The following is a 22,792-nucleotide window of genomic DNA, read 5'->3' on the forward strand; positions in this document are numbered from 1 at the left end:
GTTACACTCACCTGAGGTTACTTCCAGCATCACATCCTTGGCCTGTCACAGCCCTGGCAGGTGCACAATGACATTCAAGGGAATGCACAGCTTGTGCTATTTGTATGAGCCAATACTGACCTCGTGTGGCTGCTGGCAAGGGCAAGATACTTGTCCCTCAGACTTCCCTTGGGACTGTCCACTGCCTGCAGGACTGAGAACCCTTGTGGTTTTTTTTTATGTTGGCAGCTTGGGAAGCCAACATGAAAGTAACAAAATCTATATCGTTCTTCCTGTTTTCCTTCTGAATATTTGCAGTAGCAAAGGCTTTCCTGTTGTGTATGAAATGAGTTTGCAGGTTATTTGGGACTGTTAATGCCACCCCACTGGTTCACTAGTCAGTGGCATTTCAGCTGTGGAGGAAATGACATGGACATGCAGGTGCTAGCTTGGTCTTAGAATTGAATATTGAGAATAGGAGCAAAGATGTGCTGCCTGTTTAGCCCTGCCAAAGATCTCTCTTGTTGAAGCTGTTCACAAGGAGATGAGGCAGGATGCAGTTACACAACCACAAAATGCTCTTGGGAATGTTCACATCTAACCCAGACTGAACCAGACAGGGAGAGTCTGCAGTTACTATTACTGGTGATTTAAAATAACTTTCTTTTGGCGAGCTATGTCTCCCTGCCATGTACAGATTGCTTTTATGATTTATCAAAGCTTCTTAAGGATGCTCTCTCTGAGCTGCCTGCTGCTTCTTTACAGTTAGTATAGTAGAGCACAGCTCTAGAGAGGTATTGCTGTATATGCCCCACTTTAAGATCAGACAGGGTAATCCATAAATAACACTGCAGATAAAAAGCTTGTGACATCTTTGGATTATACAACCAGGAAAAATGCAAGTTTGTGGAAAGAGTTTGTGCTCTTTAAAGTGAGACAATTTTATGAATTTGATGTCCAAGTCCACCAAAATAACTTGAAACTTGGTAGAGAAATCACCACATCTGAATTAAACAAATTGGTGGAGCACAGTCAGGGATTCCTGACTATTCCTATCCTACTGCACAGTGCAAGGCAGACTTCTCATGTTTCTACATCTTTCTTTTCAGTCCATGCAATGAACACCTCATGGTGCTTATGGGATCAATATATCCTAGATGCAGGTGCAAAAATTACTACTAATTATTAATTAATGGGTGAATTTGAATGCAAAATGCAGAAGACATCATGAGAGGGAGAAAAGACAAGCAATGATGAAAGATACAGCATTTTCAATCTGGGTGTTGGTTCTTATTTTCAATGTCATGGCTGAAGGAAGAAAAGCACAGGCCAAGTTTCATCTGTCTCCATATGTAGGCAATTTTGTATGAATATGAAGCTATTAATTGCCTAGAGTAGAATTAACTGTAAATATGGCACAGTGTGCATGTGCTCTGTACAATCAGTGCTCTGTACCACGTGTGCTCTGTATTATACATTCTCTGTACCAGGTGTGCTCTGTATTATATGTTCTCTGTACCACACGTGCCCTGTACCCTGTGCATGTGCTGTAGTGCTCTGTGTGCATGTGCGTGTGCTGGTGTGTGACAGAGAGTGTTTGAATGTGTGTCTCCTTCTCTGATTCAAATCAGAGTGAAAACCTCTTTGGAGGGCAATAATAAAAACTTGATCAAGCCCGTGTAAGCTCTCAGGAACCATTCAAGCTGAAGAACAGGCTGCTCAGGCCACCAACCACCACTCTGTGCATATCAGTGTCTGAACAAGGACATCCAGAAGGATGAAGTGCAGAAAATCCACACTTACTCTTTTCTTCAATAATTAACCCAAGTCCAGCATACCAGTTTTGGCTTATTTGTTTTGCTAATTGCAGTCTAAACTGTGTAAATAAGTGCTTGGGTCTTCACTAACTCAGTCTCTTTGAATTTGCCTTCTGACTTTTAAAGTCAATTGTTCATCACACTGGGTACTATCTTTAGTAACAGGCTGGGAACAAGGATTTGTTTCTGCAGGAAACACTGGCTAGAGGAAAAGGGGGGAAAAATTGGAATATAAATATTATGGGAAGGGACACAGGTTGCAGCTACAGGTATGAGTTACATCTGGAAGAACAGGACCAAAGCCCATAACAATCCATAAGCTAGAACCACAGGGAACACAGTGTGCTTCCAAGTGCTGGAGAGGCTTTAGACCAGATTTGCTTTGGGCTATACAGAGCAATATTTTACCAGATTGCCTGCTTGCGCTTGGGTCTCCAACCATAAAGGAAAAAACAGACTGTCCCCAGGCTTGAAAAGACAATGAAAGCTCACATTACCCATGCTCTACTTCATACTGCTCATGCCTGTCATGGAGTTATTTGTGATTCTCCCCATTTCTCAAGGGCACATGTGTCCTTCACTGTTACAGTCCCCTGAGAAGTTATTCAAAGGGCCCAACTGAGCCTTTGTCCCCTAATACCTGCTGTTGCTTTTGAGAAAATAGAGGCCCTCTTAAAAAGTGTTGCTCTTATGTTACTTTATTGGTCTAGGACTCCCCCATATCTATGACTAAAACCTAACCAGGATGTGGACTGTGCCACAGATTTTTTGGAATACACCTGCTTCATTTTAGACAGCCATGACACCAATCATGGTGTTTCTTCACCAGGAGTCCCCAGCACAAAATTAGATTCTGATGAGGATATAGTTTACCATATTACCACAATTAGATTCAGCAGAATAGTAAAGGTTATTTAGCAATTTTTTAAATAATGCACTAAAAGTACCAATTGGACCAGACATCATAAAACTGGCATTGGTTTGGCTTTCCTGCACAGTTGTGATGAGTCTGCCCTAGCATTGACCACAGTACCTGCTTACCTGCTTATCCTGATTGCTTTGAGGGGCATTCTGCCAAATCACAGAGAATATGCCAACTCCTGGATGTAACGTTTCGAGGACAAAAAACTTGTTGGGATTAAGGTGAGGTCAATTCATTTTCAGCCGGTGAGAGTGGAATGTAATTATAATCAAAAGGAAAATGCATTTAACCAATGCACTAATTATGCCCTCCCTGCTGCTGGCCCCTTTGCCATTTGATATGATTGTGAAATGAGTTAGGAAAAAAACTATCTATACAGACACAGACACAACAACACAGCTCCTGCTGACTGCTAATCAGTTTGCAACAGGAAGGCAGCAATGCCCTAAATTTTGTAGTCCCTCCCTGGTTCTCTAAGCATCAACTTCTCAATGTATTTGCTGTGTTTTGGAGTCTCTGGGGATGACAACTCTGAATAATTATTTTTCCTCAAGAATTTCCTGAAAGAGGACAAAGCAGCAGTTAGGACCAGAAAACTTATGGAACTGGACTCTGGTCTGCTTCACTTCCATCCTTTCCAATTCCCAAGTTAGATAACGTGGGCTGTATCCCATTATCTAACACTACACTACCCATGTCATCAACAGTGGTAAATATCTGGAGAAAAATTAAACAAAGAGAGAGGGATATATCCTTGATAGAAGGATAAACAGATGCTCATGTTGCTGATGTACAGCTGAGACTAATTTAAAGTACAGATTAATTTTTCTGGAAATTGTGAGTTAAGACCAGAACTTACGGCTAGAGTCCTTGTCTATTTGGCTAGGGTAAGTAGAAATATGCCTTTACTTGTTTGGTTAACTGGTATAGACATGGCCATGGAGTCATGAAGAAACAGCAAATCCCTCCAACCCCAGCCCACCAATTCCCATAACTTCCTGGTAACAGTGTGCAGCCAAGTGTAAGGAAGTTCTCAATTGCAATATATGGGGCCAGAGGAAAGGAAATCAAGTCTACTTAAGAATAACATTCCTGAAACTTGTTCTTAAATATTGAACATGAAAACACCTACAAAATGTCCTAGAATTTACTGATTTTCTGTCTTCAAGGTTTTGCTGTTTCAAGGCCTTGTTTCAAGTCTCATTTATTTCACTGATCAAAAAGAACTCCATGTTCAAGGTCTTTTACACCATGATTATTTTACTTCATAATTCTGTATTCAATAAGTCAGAGATGGTTTTCATTCTTCAAACAGAAGGACAGTCTGAAGCATAGAATCACAAAATATTTTGGGTTGGAAGGGACATTAAAACCATCTTGTCTCAATCTTCCTGCCATGGGTAGAGACACATTCCACTAGACCGTGTTGCTTAAAGCCCCAGCCAGCCTGGCCTTGAACATTTCCAGGGATAAAGCACCAGCACAGCCCTTCATATAGCTGACCTATTTTCTTGCAATTGAGCATCTTGTATTCTACTTCTCTTTATCACTCTCTTCATGTTTGCCGTGAGCTACATGGACAAAAGGGATTGGGGAATTTCCTAATCAAGAACCACAGAAAGTACAGACAAAAGGAAGCAAAGATTTTATTGACATTTCTTTACACAGAACACAAGCTACACAAAATGCCACAATAAAGCATATGTAGAAAAATAGTAGAATCATATTGGCACTGATGACTATTCATTATTATTATATTATTATTATTATGATTATTATCATCATCATATTATTATTATACAGGTTTCATCATAACCATAATAAATAAGCATTAAAATTTCACAGTGGCATCATAAGCTTTACATTCATGATCTTATTTATACAAGGGACCATGTCAGATTTCTTCAGCTTTTTTGTATGGTCATGATTCAAAGTAGTAGATTTAAAAATTAAAAGCCCTTTCCCTTAACCTATAAGGATCTGTCCACAGTAATCCATTGACTTGATCCCTTGAAGAGGTCTGCATTGGTCTTAAAAGACATTACTTTTAAAACACATTTGACCAACTGGAAAATTGGCCTTAAAAAGAACGCAGAACATTTGTTATCTTGTGGTGGTCTGACTTTGAGATGCCATGGATGCTGCTGGTTGCCATTTGTTAAGATCTTGTGGCTGTAAAAAGCTCTTCACCAGGTCAATCCACTTGCAGATTTGGTCCATTATACCAAGAGTGCATCTGACCAGCATTTCTCAGGATCAGACCTTTAATAAAGACTTCGTGAATGCTGTTGAGTCTGAACCTACACTCCAAGAAAATTGATTTACATTTCCATTTTCCTTAAAATATCACAGAATTGACTCAACTTCACATGTTTCCACTTAGTGAGATTAGTTTTGGTTTTTTGATGTAAGTCTCACCTAAATCTTGACAGACATAGTTAAAGAAAATTGAAGTGTGTGGCAGCTGACAAATGTTCATTAGGGAAAGGGAAGTAAATTAGACAGAGGCAGACAGAGCATGTGTTGTAAATCTTGGTGTCTTAAAAAAATAGACAGATTTTCTAAGCTCTCAACCTCTAATTATTGCTGCTTCTGTCTGATTTGAAATAATTCTTGAGAAACATAACTGCCTCAATCAAATATAATAATGTCTCATTTAAAAGTCCAAACTGTAGTGTCACATGATGGAATCGGCTGTACTTGTATTCAAAACACAGAAAGGGTTATAATTAAAAATACCATAGACTACTCATCTGCAAAGTTCAGCCTTACTTATAAATTCAAATTTGCAGAATGTTGTAGTTACTGTTACATGCACTGGTTATATCATGCATATTGCTTGCCCTGAACAATCAGCCCCAAAGGAAGTACTTGGAGAAGGATATATCTCTGATGCTTTGCTTTGCAGCCTGTGTGCACAAACATGGGCATGAATCCAATGCTAGTATTTTACATCCACTTTGCAAGAGTACAAATGGTTATCAAGTTCAGGGACCAACCTCTTGATTTTGTATAGTTTTTTTATGATTAAAAACCCCATAAATTTGAAATGCTTCAAGCTGAAATTACTCATTTGAAACTCAGCCCAATATTATTTGGCAGTTGCTTATCTCAAAAACCTCAATCCATATTATTTCATTCAAAAAATTTTATACCTTGCCTTTGTTAACTAAAAATTGTAACAGTGTGCATACAGAAAACCAGTTTCAGAGCTAATTATTTACAGGAAACAGTAGGGTTTAATTCCAAGAGGTATTTTCTAAATATTTAATAAAGAAGTAAAAGGTAACTCTGAAACACAGGCTTAGGATCTTCACAGAACTCTGCTCCTGTCTGTTGAATTCTAGTTCACATGTCAGTTGAGGAACAGTGAAACTCCAATTTTAGGTATTACCATTGAGCTGGGAATTAATCCAGCAGTGCTCCAATTAATCCAAGGTGTTCCATTTGAATAGATACTGTAAAAATATGCTTACTTCTGCTACCATTGTTAACTTTAACTATTAAAAAGTCAAAGTCTGATTTTGAGAGCTACAATTTTGAAACACTTTGAAGAAAGTGTCATTAAATCAAGAATATGGTTCCAGTGTCAAAACCAGAGTAACTGTGTTTGTACATTTCATACAGGGAAAGATAAGACATCAATCAAAACCTGTCTCAGAGATGTGTTTTGTTTGTAACACAAACTAGAATGGTTAATTTTAAGTGTCTGAATTTGCAGCATGGAACAGAGGGCTAAGAAAGAGGACAGAATTCCCCCAACTTTCTTTATTGGCTAAATTAGACTCATCAACATAAACTTCCTCTAAATAAGAAACAAGCTCTCCTAAAAGACAAGTCTTTCCCACTTAAGGCTTGTATTGCTCATCAAAGGTAATTCTGTATATAGAGAAAGTTTAATTTTCTGCTGTCTCAGATGCTGTGGCTAATTGTCTAAGCATAAATGAAAGAGATTTAAGATCAGATTTTTCTTTTTTTAAAGAACTGGAGTATGTTTTAGGGGAGTTATAAAGATGATTAATTCCAGAGTCTAAAACAATAATAAATAGATTCATTGTTCAAGGAAACAAGTTTTAGGTTAAGCTCTTCTACTTGTAAGGAATCTTATTATTAGAGACAAATCCAAGTAGAAAAATATCAACATAATTTTCAATTTACTTCTGAACTTTGTGTTTTGGAATATGCTGATCTGTGTTTTGACCTGATACTTTTACCAAAAATCCAGTAATATTCTGGAGTGATTTATTTTGATGAATTGGATAGGATTTTGGAAGGTGCTCTTTTTTATTTCTCTGTCATTACAACCATCTCAGTGCGGTATATTCCTGTCACATCCTAGACAGAATAAGGATTTATCTTTGCTTTCTCCTCAGTCTGTCAGAGCTATATCTAGACTTAGACTCACCTGGAGACCCAAAAAGGAATGGGACAAAACATCAGTGCATGTTTTTTCTTGGCAAAACAAACACATTTAAAAAGGAACAGAAGATACTCTACAAATACTAAGGGGTTTTCAGTGGTGTGGGGTTTTTCCCAGACATGCAGTGGCAAAGGAATACCATGGCTTGTCCAGACTTCTTGACTGATCTCCTTCATATTTCATGAGAAGTTCTAACTGCAGAAAAAGGAAATAGCTAATTTCCCAAACTGGAAGCATCGTCAAATATATAGAAGACTAAAAATAGTAAGAAGAGTGGCAAAGCTGATAAATCATTGATCTACCAGCTTAAAAAATGAATGCTTGGTTGAAGAGGATGGATGTCAAGGAAAATTAAGAGATGGTGACAGGCTTCCTGTCTTAGGAGACAGGGCAGCTCAGTTTGACACGTTGCATTGACCACAGAAACCATGGGGGTGGTAGATAACACACATCAAACTCAGGGCTGCTTAGATAAGCTTTGTCAGCTAATGGTGTGCCAAGAGGTTGACAAATCACTGCACAAAACAACCTGTCTCCTCCAATGAGGTGGATGAAGCCAAGAAATGGTTCTTTCACAGGATGTGGATGAAGCCAAGAAATGGCTCTTTCACAGAAGCTCTCGAGCACAACCAGTGTAAACTGTCCCCAAAAGCAACAGAAACCTGTTTGAATGATCACCACCAGCTTCCTTCTAAGTATGCTGTGGTATATATACACTGTGAATGGGAACACAGGTTCACCTCTTATGGGAATAACATACAGCTCCTATGGGAAAAGACACCTTCTGTTTACATACGTATTTGGGGTACACATCATATGGGAGAGATTACATACAAGAACTATATTTATATCAGCATTTTTACTGAAAGTGATGACTCATTTTACATCAAAAACATCCCCACTCAGCCTTTCCCATGCATGTAGCTGCATATTTAATAGTATCAGAAATGCCTTGGCCTCTTTGCACAGCTGGGAATGATGCACATAGTCTTATCCATATAAAAGCAGCAAAGAGTAAGTGCTGGAACAGGTAGATTCCTAATAGCACTTATGCTTTCAGGAAGGAATGATAAACTTCTTAAATTAGTTGCTTGAAATATGGGAGTTTTCAGCACCAAAAGCTGTTTTTAGTATAACCCAATTTACAGGATGAATAAAAAAAGAAAGGCCATCACAATATTCAGACCACCCACTCCAAAATAAAAGACAATTACCTAAGACTGGACTTTCGTGTGGAGAAGAGGGGGTTTTTTGTTCTTTTGCATAACTTGTCTGTGTTTGTAGCTGATATCTTTCAAAGACTGGAAGGCATGGTGGATTGTAGTAATAGTTCACTGTATCACAGTTTCACATTTGAAGAGGCAGAAGATACTTGAAGACAGGAAACTCCATGCAATTAGCATGGAGAGATTGGACTTATGGAATATATATGTATGTGTGAAAATCCATTTCAGAAAGACATGGTTAGGTTGCTACTCAGATAAGAGCATTTAGCAGCACTTTGGGTGAAAGTAGAGAATTGAATTTTCAAAAGCAAAGAAATCAAGTTTCAAGGTTGTAGCAGAAGTTAATTTAGTCTGACCTTTTGCATAAGATGAGTTTATACATATTTATTCTTTATGCTTTTGTCCTATGAGGGGAAGGCCTGACTCATCTGCATTTAAAGCATTCTAACTGTTTAACACTGATTAACTCCTCTCATAAGCATTTCTATTCAGTGCATGGATTTCTCTTGGGGACGTGCAGATGTATTACACAGGCTTCCTAAAACAGAGGAGAAACATCAGCAGCCCTGGTCACACTGGGCTCCCTCAATATCTGTGCCCAAAGTAAAAATTAATTCAGAGGGGCTGGAAGATTCCAGTTGTGGCAACAGGAGAACAGCTCCATCTCTTTGGATTAAAGCCTCAGACAGGGAGAGGATGTGCTGAGTGCCAGCAGCCAGAGGCCCTCCTGAACAGGAAAAAGGCACCAGTCTGCAGCAGAGCAGCCATGCAATGCATTTTGCCAGTTCCTGGTGCCTCTTAAACCCAGTTCAGAGGTGAGAAACTTGAGGGGGCCCAACAAAAGATCACCACGACAATGAGGGGGTCTAACACACAACTTCTGAGCATAGACTGAGTTAGGCTTGTCTAGCCTGTCACAAAAAACACCAAGTGACAAAGAGCTGTCTGAAAGCATGGAAAAGGAAGTTACAGCTGTACCAGAAGCAAGAAAAACTCCATGGAATAAAAAGGTGGGATAAAAATAGAAGGTAACAGAAAAAGCTGCAGCTCAGAAAGTTTAAATTGGATTTTTTTTTAATTTTTTTGTTGTTGTTTGCTTGGTTGTTTTCCCTAGGAGTGATATATAGCATTTGAGAAGGTGTTCCAGAGTAGCTGTAGTATATCCATCACCAGATGTTTTTAATATCTAGCAAGAGAAATATATGGCTGACCTTACAATGAGGTTCATGATAATCCTGCTTTGAACAGGAATTATACAGGGATACTTCCAGCTGCTCCTTCTGAAACAAGATATTCTGTCATCTGTAACACGTCTGGATAGGTGCATGGCAGTCTTCATAAAGGATTGAGAAAATTGACTGGAATGAATGTGTGAGCACAATGTCCCACTCCTGGATAAATGGAATGGCAGTGCTGGATATATTTGTGAATCCCTGTCAGCACAGACTTCACAGTACATGAAAGAGATGCAATCAGGTCATGGAAAGGTGACCAAGCAAATATGGGAATGTCTGGACAAAGAACAGTAGTTAAGGGCAATTTAGGCATCTCAAAGGAATTGCAAATTAAGGGAACCATGAACAGAGCCAGGGGCAGAACCTTGCAGTGGTTATGTTTGACCCCAAAGGCAAAACCAAACCAGAGGAGAATGAACTGCAGCTCAATCAATCCACCCACTATGAATTTCATTACCCAAACATCAATGGTCTAATTTTTAATTCAGTAATTATTTGTCCTGAGACTGTGATACCACAGCCACAAAGTAACTGCATTAAAGAAGATGAACAGTAACTCAAACAGACCTGTATTTATTCTGGTTTATAGTTAGAAAACAATTCAATGATTAAATAAACACTGAAAATTTGGAGGAGGGTGTAAATTTAGCTAGAAACTGTCAATTAGATAACATTAACTATCAAAACTGCTGAGCATGTGTGCTGAAATAAAGAAAAGCACTCCATAAGAGTTATCTATGGACATGACCTTTAGCATCTAAATAACCAGCTGGAGTGAAATATGTCAGGCTGTTCTGATGATAATTTATAAATGGAAATTTAAGTCTGCAAAGAAAATAATCATTCAGCTAGGCTGACACATATTGGCATGCTGAGACTGCCTCAGAAATGCTCCATGACTACTCATTATATATTAAATTTCATGGGATATTTGCATAAGCCTTCACAAGTGTCTAACCTTGTTATTAGAAGTTCTCCTTCATCACCACTCTCATTTTCAATGCAGTTGTAGAAAGCAAGAGAACTTCCTTTTTTTTTTCTTTTACATGCAAAAAGCACTAAAGAAAACTACAAATTCTAATGAAAACTTTTTTTGAGTTTCCAGTTTTCACATTGTCTTGTGATAGCTTTCTGTCTCAAGTGTGGCTCTTTTCTTGCAAGGGAACAGTGAAGAGGATTGGTCAGTGGATATTTATGAAATGCTTTGAAGTAAAATAGTGCTCAGAATTTGTGTAGGTAATTCCAAAGCTCTGTGCTAAGGTTTCAAGTCTTTAGAAAATAATCCTTTAAAGATAAAAAAATTTCAATTCCCTCTATTGTCAATGGACAGACCTGATTTTGAAAACGAATTTTGAATTTCATTAAAGGGAAAATGAGCATTCATTGAAGGCCAGAAAAAGACCTATTTCCTGATAGATTTTAAAAGAGCCTTATTCATATTTTAAATGCTTGCTTTTGGTCAAGGTGTGCAGTCAAAACTTGCACCCACATATGAAAAAATGAAGTAATCCAGTCCACAAATGCTGACCCTCCAGTTCCTGTGGATATCTTAGACACTCAGAAAGTGAGTCCTGTTATAAATTACCTTCATAAGGAATGGAGATAAATAACTCTAAATGCTACCAAAGCACAAAACAGGATCACCCCTGCAGATTTTCCATAGCACCTACCTCTCTTAACTGATTAGAGATAAGAAATTAGGCCTCTTATTTTAGTAGAATAAATTCATTTTGCAACAAGTTTTTAAGCACAAATTAGGTGAGGAAATTAAACAGGACAAGTACTACAATTCTCCAAGAAGAAAAAATTCCAGAGGATTCAGGAGATGGGGTTCTCTTTTTCCACAAGATTGAAAACCAACTCCTTGAAAATCCTCAGCCCAGATGCAGGAAGAACTTACTATTCTGTCCCTCATCTACACATACTTAGTCAATACTGCAATTTCTCTCCTTCTGTACTTTAAAAAATCCATTCCAGAAGATATTAAATTCTTTTAAAATTGGGAAGAAATGGGCTCTAGGAAACCCAGAATATCAGAGAAGAATTTATTCAGCTATTAATAAAGGCATGATCATAGAATTATAGATATCCACTGAATTGTTATAACCATGCAGTTTTCAAGTTCTTAAATTCTTTTAAAATTTCAGTCCTCTTAAATGTTTTAGTCTCCTTCAGGAACTTCTTGTCTTTCTTCCATCCCCCTCTCTTTGTCTCTGTCTTTCAAAGCCTTGACATCTGCTGGCTCTGCTCCTCTTTTTCTACACATTGGCTATCACCTTTTCCCCAGAGAACTTGCTCATCTGGCCTACAGCCCACACTTCCCCTCTGACACTGGAAAACCTCAATAGCCAAATGCACTTAATCTGGTGGAGATCCTACTTGTTAGTTTTAAGCTTTTTAGATGCTAAAAAAAACTTTGGAATGCTGGGCTTATTTTTTTATTTAATTGAAGAATCCTTTAGAATCGAAGGGAGTTTCACTTCAAATACAGCTGACGCTAATATTGACAAGCTATTAAAAAACCCCCGAGGTTTGTCCCTCTGTCCAAGGTCCTGAAAAATCAGAGACCTTCACTGAAGAGTTTAAGCCCTGCCCCCATAGATAGAGGAAGGCAAAAGGGACTTGCGCAGTCTGTGGGGAAAATCCTTGCAGAAATACTGCAAATGTACTTAAATGTATTTTAAAAGGCTTTATGTGAAAGGACAATATATTGAAATTCCAAAGGTTGTTACAGAAACAAAGATGCTGTCGGGGCACTTTGCTAATTTTTATGAAAATAATTCTTGCTGTATATTTGTTTCCATGTAAATACAAATCTGAAACTATACTTTGATGAAGTCCAAAAACTTAGATATTATTTATATTATAATAAAAATGCAGATTTCTTTGCAATATTGTCTATAAAATAGAGTGGATTTATAGTTCTTAGAGTCAATGTCCCATTAAAAAGAATAAAAGAAGAAAAAGTGAGGGAGGTTATTCTGAGAACTTAAAATGGAAGCTCAACTAGACCACTATTGCCAATATATCCCACAATGTTCTGCCAAGGATGATAAAATCTGTGTCTTTTCATTTGACAGGAATGATACTTCCCAGATTTTTCTGAGGTTCCACAGGATCTTTCTTCCATACTGCACAAGATGTAAGTTATGTGGACCTGATCCAAGTCTATAAACAATCCAACCCCAACTCTGAAATCTGACTGAGCCATCAAAGGATTCTATATGAATAGGAACACTGACACCTTTAGGTATATTTATCCATCAGTCAGAACACTGGTAGGAGTACAGAACACCAAAGTGAACTTGGAAAGACCCGTCACCTCTTGCAGCAAAGCAGAGACCTTTCCCCATGTCCATTCTCTCACAGTCATGCAAACAGAAGTCTGGGAATGCTGTCCAAAGCACAAGGCAAGGCAAGAACTCCCATATGAGTACAAGAACAGCTACACTGCTTTGTTTTCAGACTCAGGACTGTGAGAGTTGGTGAGTGAGACCTGGAAATAAGCAAACTTCTTTGAATAGACTGTGTACACTCACACAGCAGGCATAGGGTAAAGTCACTTCTTTCTAAATGTTTTTCAAAATTTTCAGTTTGCAGACTCATGATCATTTTCTACAAGTGGACCAGACCCTCATACAGCACACTGGAGGTTGCTTATGGTTAGAAGTTGCTTTTCTTTCCTGTTTTTCCATATAGGAGTACTGCTCCTGGCTCAAAAGGGCTGCACTATATAATAGCTCCACCTCCATGTCCCATTATATTTAAAATTTTGTAGACAATTTACTGAGGAAGAAGTTGTGATATGTCCGTGCAGCTGGCACTAGACTGCTGAGGCCGAAAAGTGAGAAAGAATTCTCAAACAAGAAGTGGAAACCACAGGTTTCCTGATAGAATTCATTTGTTAACTGAGTAAAACTGACTGTTAACAATTAACAGTCAATCTGTAAGGAAAAAAAGAGAGAAAGAGAGAGAGAGCGAGACATAAAGTATGTACCCATTTAATTCAAGTAATGAGGTATTGTTTAAGAAACTTGTCAACATTGAATCACACCGTGGAATTGTTCCCATAGAATTTCTGCCTCTATGAGGGCACAAGGTTTTTATGTGTAATACTTCTTTTCAGGTGTTTTAGTCTCACCTTTTGGTATTTACCTTCTTTCTCCTTCCTATTTTAAATACATGCATCAGTTATCAAGCCAGCCTTTTTCCTTTACCAGCAGAAACTTTTCTTGAACTAATTTTGTGGTTTTCAGTTTTTTTTCTTTTGACAAAAAATTAGTTTTACTTTTTGCAACTACAAATATTTCCCTGTGGCTGTGATGTATTTTGTTTTCATTTTGTATTCTCTTATTTCACAAATCCCCACCATCTTGATCTTAGTTTACTGATGGGAGCCTTGACACCTAAACCCAACTGTGTAATTTTTTTATAGTCATTGCTAGAATATATGGAGACTTGTTCATTTTCATTTTTAAACAAATTGTATTTGCTTTAAAAAATTGCCTGCCTTCTAAACAAAAATAATTCTGAAGAATTATTCACTTTCTCTTTTTTCAAAAAACTCCTGTGACATTGAAAATTCATGAAAATGTTATGAAAATGTGCAGAAAGTTATTGAAATTTGTCACTTTAAATCTGATAGCTTTGTGATAAAAATCCTACTGTAAATTTAATGAAAAAATTAAAAATTGGGAAATATGTTCTTTTTCAAAACTCTTAAAAACAACCTAGATATCATTGCATGAATAAAGTTTTAAATAGTTCAACTAGCTGTAACCATATAATAATTAGGACCAGTATACAGCACTGCAAATGGGCATTAACAAAGCATGTAGAGAGTATTGCAGAGGATCTTAAGACATTCTTATATTTTTAAAGCTTTCCACAATCCTTACCATTCTATATCTCCAGCCTTTATTTTTACAAATATTTGGGGTTTTCAAGGGTATAACTGGCTAGACTTTGAATTCGGTATCAGCATAATAAATTAAAAAAAAACCAAAGAAAATTGTTGGAACAAATGGACTTAGATACAAACGCAAACATAAAAATTTTAACTTTAGAATTGTAACACAGTCAGTTATGATCTTCTATAAACGTAAACAGAAGAAATGTTAACAGATCCCACTGATATTTTACAAGTAATCCAATATAGTCCTCTTGGTTTGGCAGCTTGTAACACAAATTAAATTCTTCCCAAACTACAGTTGGGGCTTCTTTTTAAAGACAAATATCAATATTTGTTCATTCTATGTAAAATATTTTACTCCTTTCCATTATTTGAATGTACAATTTGTATGTTACAAATTTTTACCAGTAATGGAACCATCCAGATATTTTCTTCCATCAAACAGAAAGACTGAAACTTTCATAAATGGTTTTCAGACTTTTCAGTTCATCACAAAGAAGGTTTTTACCTGAGTTCACATACACTTGTTTCCTTGTGTGTTAACTACCCCAAAAGTGCTACAAATGTAGAGCTTTGTTAATACATAAATTAGTAGTAAATAAATGACAGACAAGTTCATGGTTTAATATTCAGAAGAAATGGGAATTATATTGGTCCAATAAGATTTAGAGAATTAACCTTCTTATTCTGATTCTGTACTTCAGAAGCGGCTCATGTCTTTATGTGGACAAAAAACATAGAAACTGAAGAGGAATATTTATTTCTTCCAAAAGCACCAATACTTGGAAGCTTGAATGCCTTAAAGCCATAGCACTTTATTCTCTGAAAGAGAAATGGAAATGGAAAGTTTGAAAGTCCCACCTGATCTCATTTCTAAAATTGCACTCTGTTGGCTAAGGAAGTCTCCTCCACCCAATGGAAAGGTTGGCCTCTGTTACCCCATACTTCAGGCACTATTTGAAGTAGTTGAGTCCTGCCACGAGGAAAAACTTCTCCAGGAAAAGCTCGGAGTCCAGCACGGCAATGTGGGCAGCCCGGCCTATCAACGTGTTGGCGGTGTTAGGCAGAGCGTGAAACACGTTGTGTCTGATCAACGTGCAGTCCTTGGCCCCAATCAAAGGCTGGAGCAGGTTGTTGATCATTTCTGCGTAAACAGGACCTGAAAAAGGGTTGAGATATCACAACTACATGCCAAAGCTCCCAGACCCTCTCTTTTCTTCCAGTGTCATTTAATTACAGTCTCAGTGAGAAGGAAATGGAAGCAAGGCCAAAAATAAATGTAAGAGACAGCAGTCCAGTTCAAAGATTTGCCAGGTACCAGAGTAGTGCTCTGATATATGGTTTCTTTGATCTAGGTTTATAAGCTCTTGGAGATTTATATCACACCCAAGATAGCTCAGCTACCTTAGAAGGTATAAAATTGGCAGGATGGCTTCTGTGGTAGTGTTGGAAACAGAAAAGTTTTAATAAAAGGCAAAATAACAAAACTCTTTACACAGAAAACCCAAGCCAAGTGGAAGAGGTTCTTGCTCCTGGCAAAACACCCCACAAAATTGATTAGTATCTTTGTTCTCTTCTTTTTCTAGTAAATTGCTTAGGCTGGACTTTTTGGCTTCTGTCCAATTAGCTATCCTTAAGATTGAGGTGAAGTCCCCAAGGTCCTATGAGGTGTCTTTTTACATAATTGAGGAAAGAAACTTCTGGGCTTTTTTTCCTTTTTAGGAGACAAAGGATTGTTTTATCACTCCATCAAGAGAGGGCACATTCCTACAGTGCTCATCTAATGGAGGCACTGGCCACGAGGAGGGATCTGCTGAAGCTGCTTAGCATGAGCCTGGGACATCCTCAGCCAGTGTTTCCTCTGTCAGTGAAGAAAATGCTCATGCTTCATTTAAGGGAGTGGGGTTGGACTCACACTGCCTATGGATTCAAATGTGAGAGGTTTTGGCATGACACAAGTCCATTTGGATTTCTCTGGTGATTCTAATGTAGGAAAGGCATAATTTAGAGATAGTTGATGTCTTTATAGGGGCAGAAACAATGGCTCAGGAAACATTTGCAGATAAATGATCTGATGTATTGATAAATGTAATGATCTGCCTCCTACTAGATAAATATGTACCCAAGGAACAACCACTGTAGGTGAGTTGAAGAATTTCCTTTTAATTCATGTCTGAGGGAGGTAGAAAGAGCTGTCATTTAAGTAAGAGGTGTGAAGGCAACCATGCTGATTATTGGGCCTGTGTGTCTCTTTCTGCTTCCAGAGAATACCTCCATTTCTAAGTAATCACGTATGTGAAATGGGTATGAAATTGCACTGAACATTATTCCTGGATGTGGCATCAAACTGAGGCCATGAAACATTTTATAAATGAACAAGACTGCTAATAACAAAAGCAATACACACAGCCTGAGATCATAAGAGGACCTCTGGTGGTGTGAGTCCTGATGTGTTTTACAGATTTTATTATGAAAAATATGATTTTAGATCTGTCCCTTAAATTATCTTGCAGTCATTTAAACACTATTAAAAAGAAAGGGAAACCCTTCTTACTTTGGATGTGTTGAGAAAGATTTCATTATGTGAAAAAGAAGGGGAAACAGTACAAGTAAATCAGTAGACTACAGAAAAACATTGTCAAGAGCTAGTTCTATTATCATTTTAAAAATAAAATTAGAGGGAAGGGGAGGAAGCAGTAAGAAACCTTTGATTATGACCTGATTGAAATTTGTTTTCATCAGGAAAAGAGCTTCTTGTAAAGCTTCTTTTATTGATTTCAGTAATTTCCTGTGGGAAACGAACACTTTCTTGCTTATCAAATAAACATTTGAGTTTTCATCATGTTGATGAAAAACCTTTCTAATGTAATGACCTCAGTTGCACAGAAATGCAATTCTTCAACAGCCTTGGGAATATATAAAAGAACTTAAACATACCTGTGTGTCTGTCCTTAAGTGCATTTTTGCACATTTCTATTCTTGCTGAATGAAATGGTACGTATCTATCTTGGGGTGAGGCCACTAACACAACATTTTTAAAATACTGAAGACCTGTGGCAAACATATTAAATACATTAATCACAATTAAGCACAGTGATGAAAAATAAAACATTGTCAGCATGATTATTTCATCTTCAAAGGCTTTTGAGAACCTACAGTGCTAAATAGATTATAATTATTAAAACATGCAACAGAATATTAGAAATATTCATAAGACCTTCAACACATTTCTGTTGCTTCTGTGAACTATTTGTTACTTATCAACACTCACACATGCTAATTGTAAGTTAACAAGGAAAAGTAAGAACTGTCTGTAAACAAATATTTTTATTAAAACCTTATTCTTGCAAATATTTATACCTCTAAACAGGATCAAGTTCAAAAATAACACCATAAATTAGCAAAATTCTCAAACAAAATAGAGAGAGAGAGAAGAAAAAGAATTGCTATAATATCATACTGTTACATTGGTGTTGAATGAATCTTACAGTCCATCCAGTCCCTGCATGCAGCAGTCACCCGACAAATCCACACTGCTGGTACATCAACTGAAAACCCCAAATTCTGCCTCTTCCCTGGAGCTAATGGGGCCACTGATGAGCTCCTGCTGCTTGACCTGTCTATGGTCACTTGAGTTCTCCATCACCCACATTTAACAGAAAAGCAAGAAAATGGATACTGATGACGTAACCTACTTGTTCAGAGAATATCCTGAACACAGAAGAGCTGTGGGTTTGGCCTTCATCTTTCCCTCTCTCTTATGGGAAAGTGGTCCAGAACCAGAGCCAGGCTGGATGGGGCTTTTAGCTGCCTGGTCTAGTGGAAGAAGTCCCTGCCCGTTGCAGGGGATTGGAGCCAGATGATCTTGAAGGCCCATTCATGTCTCTATGATTCCACAACTATGATTTCCAGACTTTGATAGAAAATCTGACCATCACCACCACAATGAAAAGTCCTGCTGGCTGCCTTTCCAAAACCTGTCTTAAGGTGCTTATAATTTTCTTCTTGTGCAGTCAAACCAACTGAGTCTGTAACTTCGGTCTGAAGTGAAAGATAGGAGAATCCCCAGTGAGTGCTACCATAACTAAAACCTTATGTGAAGAGGTTCAACAGGGAAGGATATTTTATTGTGGGTTTTGTTTTGGTTTTTATTTTCACAACAAGCATGAAGAACATTTGTTAAAGAGATTGAAAGGTAGCAGGGACTTCTACTTCAATAAGAAAGTCAGAAATTGGTGGAGGCTTAAAGAGTCATCTGGCAATGTAGGTACAAAACTGCTTCTGGTATTTCTCTCTCTGTAGGTTCTCCCCACTTCTTTTGGGAGCAGGGTGCCAGGGTAGGGACCTCTCTCTATTGACTCAGTATTCCAGCTCATACATTCACCTATGGACATGTCCATATCTTTGGAGATTTTGCCTAAGCATCTACTGAGGTGATTCTGACTTTACAGACAACTCTCTCTGCATTTAAATTTCTGCTTTCTCCATTTTCAAGGACAACACCTGCATTTATAGCTTCTTATATCTCAGTCTACCAAGCTAACAAGCAGCAAATTGCTTTGACCCACTACACATGCTTGAGAATCCATTGCTTGGGAAGTTAAAATATGAGCTTTTTGTGTAGACCCAATTTTATTTTAACATGACAGTAGTAAAGCAGCCATCAACTGTATTCAATGGAAATAAGAACTAGGGAATCAAAGGGAAAATTCAAATAACAGCAATTTACATTGACTTCCTGTCATTGATTATGTAGCATATCTGTGAGATTTAGATGTTCTATTCATATTAACATAGTCTTCGTTTCCTATTAGCAGTGTACAAAAGTATGAGAAAAGAATTAAACTTCAAGTAGTGACCTTGTCACTACCTACTTAGCACCAGTTTGCTCACACTCAATATTAAAAATAACTCTTAAAAAGAAAACAATTGCTTCAACAGAAGGGTCACGCTTGCATTCTTTTCTCAAGAAACACCTGATTTATTTAATTTATTCATGACAGACTAAAGAATAGGAAAAAAGATTCTCTATTCAGACATCATTTTTCTAGTGTGAGGACATACATCTCTCTCTCTAGTACAGAAGTGTCAGTACAGACATGAATAAAATTTGCTCTTCATCTCACAGAGTCATATTTCCTAGAGACAAGAGATGTTAAACTTACAAAAAAAATAATAAAAAAGGAAAAATGGTTTTCATCTCATAGCATAAATTAAGGAATGATGGCCTGTCAAAAATGATGTTTCTTCCTCAAAGAATATAAACTCAGGTGCATGTTTACTACAGCACGAAGGTCTTATTTAACGCTAACAGTTTGGCAAATATGTTATCTGATAACTTTCACAGAAAAAAATGCACAGATGAAATCGATATTAGATTTTAGACAAGGCAGCCCTTCTAAAAAGGATGTTTAAAGAAAGATCATTAGCAAAATGCAGATTTCCTTTGCTCCCTGGAGAATAGGACAATCCAGCACAAGCCCATGGAATAGCTCTTGGCATTTGCAAGGCTCATCAAGCTCCACTCACCCGTTTTTTGGCTGAGCTGATAGAGGAAACACTTGCGTAGGTCTGCGTTGTCCCTGAAGGTCAGCTGCAAAAGCGACCCTGACTTTTTTAACTTCTGCATTAGCCATAGACCTGGAATTAAAATTGGCACATAGTTTTATCCTTTGTAAATCATCAAGCAGGAGAGTTAAAGACATGTGCCTATAGTAAGAATAGCACTGTAATTTTCTAGAAGTCTTGTTTGTTCTTACAGTCCTAATTAACAGGGAGAAAAGTCTAAGGGTCTCACAGGATAGAGGCAACAGTTTTAAACTAAAAGAGGGTAGATTTAGGCCACATCTAAGGAAGAAATTCTTTACAATGAGGGTGGTGAGACACTGGAAAAGGTTTCCAAGAGTGGTGGTAAATGTCTCATCCCTGGAAATAATCAAGGTCAGGTTGAACAAGGCTTGAGGCAAACTGATCTAATTGAAGATGTCCCTGCTCATAGCAGAGGTGGAACTAGATGATCTTTAAGGTCCCTTCCAACCCAAACCATTCTATGATTGTGTGGTTGTCTCATGGTAGTCAGAAAAATACTCAGGAAGACTGAAATGTGGGACATTCCATTTCCATTATAATGTCTCGTTTTCAGCCGTGGAGATGCCTCTCTTTATTTGCAGCAGAGGAGAAGTGGGAGACTAAGTGGAAACTAAGGTTCATCTCTCACTGCTGCACACCCCTGAGCTTTCCAGTGAGCAATGTGATGGACCTTGTAGATATTGAAATTGCAATTTTTTTTCTGAAGTTTGAAGTCTTCAGCAAATATTTTCCCCAACTTCAAGGTACAAGTCATGCTACAATAAATTCCTCCCTCCAGTTGTTGCCCTCTCATTCAAACTGCTGTGAACCAGAGCCTGTCAAACATCTCCCATCAACTCTTACCTGTACTAACCAAAGTGCTGTTGTTGTAAAGGGTTCCCAGGTGAGGCCCAGAGAGGGACAGGAAGGTGTGTAACTTGTTGAGGTAATAGCGAAACCTGGGGCGAGTTAGTACAGATCGAATAATGACGTTACCAAGGGAATGTCCAATAAAACTGTTGGGAAAGAAAGAATTACATTAATAGGAAACCCATCTGTGTTTCGTTTGAAATAAACACAAAGATGGCACAAATGGCTCTCGAGGGAGGACTCTGTCAGGACTTTCAATAAGATCCTTTAGTTATCATTTAATGATTTTTTCAGCCTACAAGATTCTCTTTCATAAGAATCTTTCTCTTTCATTCTCATCTATAAGAATGTAAAAATTAATATCACTGGTTCAATGGCTTTTGACACAGAGCATTTTAGGAAAAGCTAATTTCACTGGATGTTGCTCATGTAATTCAAACAGTTACACACTGTTTGTTATCTAATAAAGCTTACCTTATTCGGGATATGGAGAGGTTGTACAACTGGATATGCTGAATAATTTCATCCAATAATCGGTCAGTCATTGTATCAAAATCAGCAAAAGTATCAGTCTGTTAAAAAATTAAATGAGTTCATGAATTAAAATATATTACACTTATTGCAGACTGATGTTATTTTTAAAGTCAAATTCAAGCAGAAATGTAACAACCGGTGTAAATTTTCTTTTTACATGCTCAAGGGGGAAGAAGGGAGATTTTTCTCAGTCTTCAGGTCCTCTTTTAAATTGAAGTTCTCCTTCAGAGAACTTCAGAGAGGTTGCTGAGTGATTCCAGAATCATAAGCATGATGCTAAAGCAGCCTGACTTGACACTGGTGAGAGCTGCTAATTCTCAGCTGCTCTAGATACCAAGGTCTGCACATGACAGAAAAGCTTTTGGCCTTAAGGATTCCACAGATTACTGCAATAAAATACTTTCCAGGATTATATGTTGACATGAGGGTTATGCTGATGCTAAGGATGTCATCACAAAATTATTTGGCCATCTCAATCAAATGCTGTGTGTTTGTTATTCAACAGTCATCAGTAAGAGAATGAGTGCTAGAGACAGACGAATAATTTGTTGCTTGCAACAGTACAGCCAGTTGTGAGACAATAAAACAAGCAATATATTTCCAGTCTATACAATTACAGGCAGATCTTATTCAGAACTTTGTAATTTGGCAATCCAACAGGACTCTAAATCAAATTCCTAACTAATGAGATGCCACAAAACAATCATCAAATGTTGGAACAGCTATTCAGAGTAAAGATATGAGTAATTAATACTTTTGAAACATATGAGTAATTAATGCTTTTGTGACACAACTCATCTTGCTAATTGCAGCTCTTGCACAGGAAAACATGTCGATATTCACTTTGCAGTACAGACTTAAAATAAATGTTCTCATAAACTAAAAAGAGTCCAGTAACCTTCTGCCTGTTTGTTTTGTCTGCATTGATAATTTATGATTTCCTCCTAGGCTCATTATCCCAAACCTTTCATGTTGTTTAAAAGTGCAAGAATATCAGCCTGAATGTTAATCATAACCAAAATATATCAAGTGTCATATTTCACCTGATTATATCTCCATTCTTTATTATCATTTCAGCCTGACTGATCTTGTCAAACACATCAAAAATAAATGCCTAAAAAAGTGATTTGAATTTTCCTCTATAAAGCAAACCAGCTACATGACTGATTTCTTGGGTCATTTTTAGTGTGGTTCTCAGAGAAGGGAAAAACAGTGCTGAGATGCTTTACAACATTAAAATAGCCATCAAGCCACCCAGGTTCCACTTCCAGTGCTGTGAAAACTTCCCCACTTTCCCAGACAATAAGAT

The 22,792-nt window shown here is 37.6% G+C and overlaps 1 protein-coding gene across 1 annotated transcript in view; it reads right to left on the minus strand.

Annotated features, from left to right (window-relative positions):
• Window positions 1-4,340: 4,340 nt before the first annotated feature.
• FAM135B (family with sequence similarity 135 member B) overlaps window positions 4,341-22,792 on the minus strand; it is a 201,622-nt gene continuing 183,170 nt past the window's right edge. The window contains exons 16-20 of the mRNA XM_036401048.2: window positions 21,424-21,521; window positions 20,944-21,095; window positions 20,041-20,151; window positions 17,449-17,562; window positions 4,341-15,670 (exon numbers count right to left, since the gene is read on the minus strand). Of these exons, the coding sequence (XP_036256941.1) occupies window positions 15,465-15,670; window positions 17,449-17,562; window positions 20,041-20,151; window positions 20,944-21,095; window positions 21,424-21,521 (681 nt within the window). The 3' untranslated portion in view covers window positions 4,341-15,464. The remainder of the gene's footprint in view (window positions 15,671-17,448; window positions 17,563-20,040; window positions 20,152-20,943; window positions 21,096-21,423; window positions 21,522-22,792) is intronic.

The sequence above is a fragment of the Molothrus ater genome, chromosome 1, assembly GCF_012460135.2.
Source record: "Molothrus ater isolate BHLD 08-10-18 breed brown headed cowbird chromosome 1, BPBGC_Mater_1.1, whole genome shotgun sequence".
Taxonomy (NCBI): domain Eukaryota; kingdom Metazoa; phylum Chordata; class Aves; order Passeriformes; family Icteridae; genus Molothrus; species Molothrus ater.